The 2,541-nt window shown below is 52.1% G+C and overlaps 1 protein-coding gene across 3 annotated transcripts; it reads right to left on the bottom strand.

Annotated features, from left to right (window-relative positions):
* Positions 1-266: 266 nt before the first annotated feature.
* Positions 267-1,075, bottom strand: LOC149914908 (feather keratin Cos1-1/Cos1-3/Cos2-1-like). 3 transcript variants are annotated; one of them, XM_090124924.1, is made up of 2 exons: positions 977-1,075; positions 267-593 (listed from the first exon to the last, which is right to left on the bottom strand). In XM_090124924.1, exons 1-2 carry the CDS (start codon positions 1,073-1,075, stop codon positions 267-269), a joined length of 426 nt encoding a protein of 141 aa, XP_089981050.1. The 3 variants fall into 3 exon arrangements, with proteins under 3 accessions (XP_089981050.1, XP_089981049.1, XP_089981048.1); XM_090124923.1 differs by having other exon boundaries at positions 971-1,075; XM_090124922.1 differs by having other exon boundaries at positions 267-581; positions 956-1,075.
* Between the last annotated feature and the right edge of the window lie 1,466 nt (positions 1,076-2,541).

A 2,541-nucleotide genomic window follows, 5' to 3' on the forward strand; every position in this document is an offset into this window, starting at 1 on the left:
AAAAGAAGAGAGGTTGCAGGTGGCTTTAGGCTGGTCTTGAGGGTACTGACAGAGATCTCTGAGGCAAAAAGACAACTGAGATACTAGATAGGAAGAGAGAGCAAAAGAGAATTCTGGTAGATTTTCTCCATGTGGTCAGTGAAGTCCAGCTGGCCCCGTCCTGTGTGTCTTGCAGGGCAGAAAGAGCAGCACAAAGTCTGTTCTTCTGTCCAGTACCACGTTGCGATTTCCAGGGGGACCTTGACTGGGAGCAGTGCCCAGCACCTTTAGCAGGGGGTGCACCTTCTGCCACAGTAGCGGCTGGAAATGCAGGAGAGGTCCAAGCCCCCCGAGGTGATGGGCACGCCCTGACAGCTGAGGATGCTGCCGACAGCAGCGGAGGTGGAGGATCCGACGGCGGTGTTCTGCGGGAAGGAGCTGAGGATGGGTCCGGGCAGGGTCACCACCACGGGAGAGGGCTCAATGACGATGGTGGAGGGCTGGCACTGCCTGACGCAGGGCTCGTTGCAGCTGCTGGCCAGAGGAGTTGGGCCGCAGGGCTGGCATGGCACACACGGGTCGCAGCAGGACATGTCTCGGGACTGGCGAAACACCTGTTGGGAGCGAGAGCAGGAAGGAAGCAGAACATAGGGACATATGAGGAACAGATGTGCAACAGGCCACGAATAGACCAAAGCACATGCGCTATTGGCATCTGAAGGATGTGAAGGGGAAGTCAAAGGATTCTTGGGCTCCAGATATCCAGCTATCTGCTGGCCAGAAATACCCTCCCGTACCTATCCAGATAGTTCCTAAATTTGAGCCTGCACGCTACCTACACACAGGCTCAGAGTCCTGGACAAATCTGCACTTCTCTTCCCCAGGACAAGCAGTCCCACGATTTGGCATGAAACAGAGGTGATAACATCTCAGACATTCACTGTGCTGAGACCTCCCTTAGTTGATCGGCAAGGACAGGAAGGAGCTTCACACTCACCTGGTTCCCAAGGAGAAGAAGGTAAGAATAGTGGATGAGAGAGCAAGGAGCCGGGGTCCCTTTTATACTGGACCTAAGATGACCTATGTCCAGAGGCATTGCTTACAGTGGTGATTATTTTCTGACAAGCTTTTCTTGTCCAGAATGCAAATCATCCCAGATAATGATATGGGTGGTCTGCTGGCTTCCTGTGTAGTTCAGTTTCATTTCTGGCTTTATGCCATGCCACTTCCTGACTGAAGGCATCTTTTGGGAGGCATGAGGGGAAGCCCAGGCATTTCCGCACAACAAACACCAGTGAGAGCAACAGACTCATTTCATGTGCTACAAGAGTCCAGCAAAAGCAGATGGTGTCAGCCTAGGTCATTCCTTAAGGTTTCTTTAGGGGCCCACTGGGAAGAGGTGTACCAGCTCCCGAGTGTGACCTTCTCCCGCTTGACCCTTCTCTCTGGAAAATTCTGCTGCCCTGTTTTGCCTCCTCCCCTTCTGTCTCACTGATCATGGAATGGAGCACCAAGTTGCGCAGAGTCCTCTCCAGACCTCAAAAAAAGTCTCGAGAGCAAATGCTGCAACAGCAGGGCTATTTTAATAAGAAAAAAAGTGACGGGAGCCGTACAGACAACGGGTAAATCATATACCCACCCAGGTGCGGGAAACGCCGATTTAGAGCAGAATCACACGGGACTAAGAGGATTATTCCCGTGTTTCACTGTGTAGATCCTGCTCCAAGGCATCAGGGCTGGGGGAGTTTATACGGAAGCCCAGCAAAAGCCAGCAAGATCACAGAATCACAGAATTGCAGGGATTGGAAGGGACCTCTAGAAATCATCTTCAGAGGAACTTATCATCTAGGAATTTCCTATGTTGCGGTTTCTGTTCGTTGCCCCTTGTTATATTGCAGTACGCCACTGAAGAGAGTCTGAAAACCGTTGCCAGACAGCTGCACATTAGATTTGAGAACACTGATGAGACGTGACTGGTGAGTCTCAGGTCTCTCAGCCTTTCTTCAGAAGGGAGACGCTCCGAGCACCTAATCATCTTGGTGCTCCTCTTCTCAACTCTCTCTAGAAGATCCTTGTCTGCGCTGAACTGAGGAGCCCAGACCTAGACACATTATTCCAATTGTGGCTACATCAGGGCAGAGAAGAGGGGAAGGATCACCTCTCTCAACCTGCTGGCCATGCTCTTTTCCATGTGCATCAGGATATCATTGGCCTTCGTGGGCACGCATCGGACTCATGGCCTGCCTCTTAGCCACTCGCTCTGCCAAGTCCATCTCCTCAGAGTTCATTTCCCCAGCCTCACAGTTCACCCCCCAGCCTGTACTGGTGTAGGCAGTAATGCTTTCCCATGGTGCAGGACCCTTCTCTTGCTCCTGTTGGAGTTCATCAGGGTCCTCTCCACCCAGCTCTCCAAACACTTCCAAGTCTTGCTGAAAGGCAACACAGCTGTCCCGTGTGTCAGCCACTCATCCCAGCTTCATTCTGGCAGAAAACGTGCTGAGGGTATGCTTGATGTCTTCCTCTAGGTCACTGATGAAGGCATTCAACGAGGCCGGACCCAGT

Source organism: Phasianus colchicus, chromosome 26 (assembly GCF_987193195.1).
Source record: "Phasianus colchicus chromosome 26, bPhaCol1.hap1.1, whole genome shotgun sequence".
In the NCBI taxonomy this organism is placed as follows: Eukaryota; Metazoa; Chordata; class Aves; order Galliformes; family Phasianidae; genus Phasianus; species Phasianus colchicus.

What these genes read in the sequence shown, in the direction of transcription:
- LOC149914908 (XM_090124922.1), bottom strand. Translation starts at nt 1,075, where the DNA reads ATGCCTCTGGACATAGGTCATCTTAGGTCCAGTATAAAAGGGACCCCG. An exon ending in TGAGTGTGAAGCTCCTTCCT is followed by an intron (nt 582 to 955) that starts GTCCTTGCCGAT and finishes GTGTTTCGCCAG; the next exon opens with TCCCGAGACATGTCCTGCTG.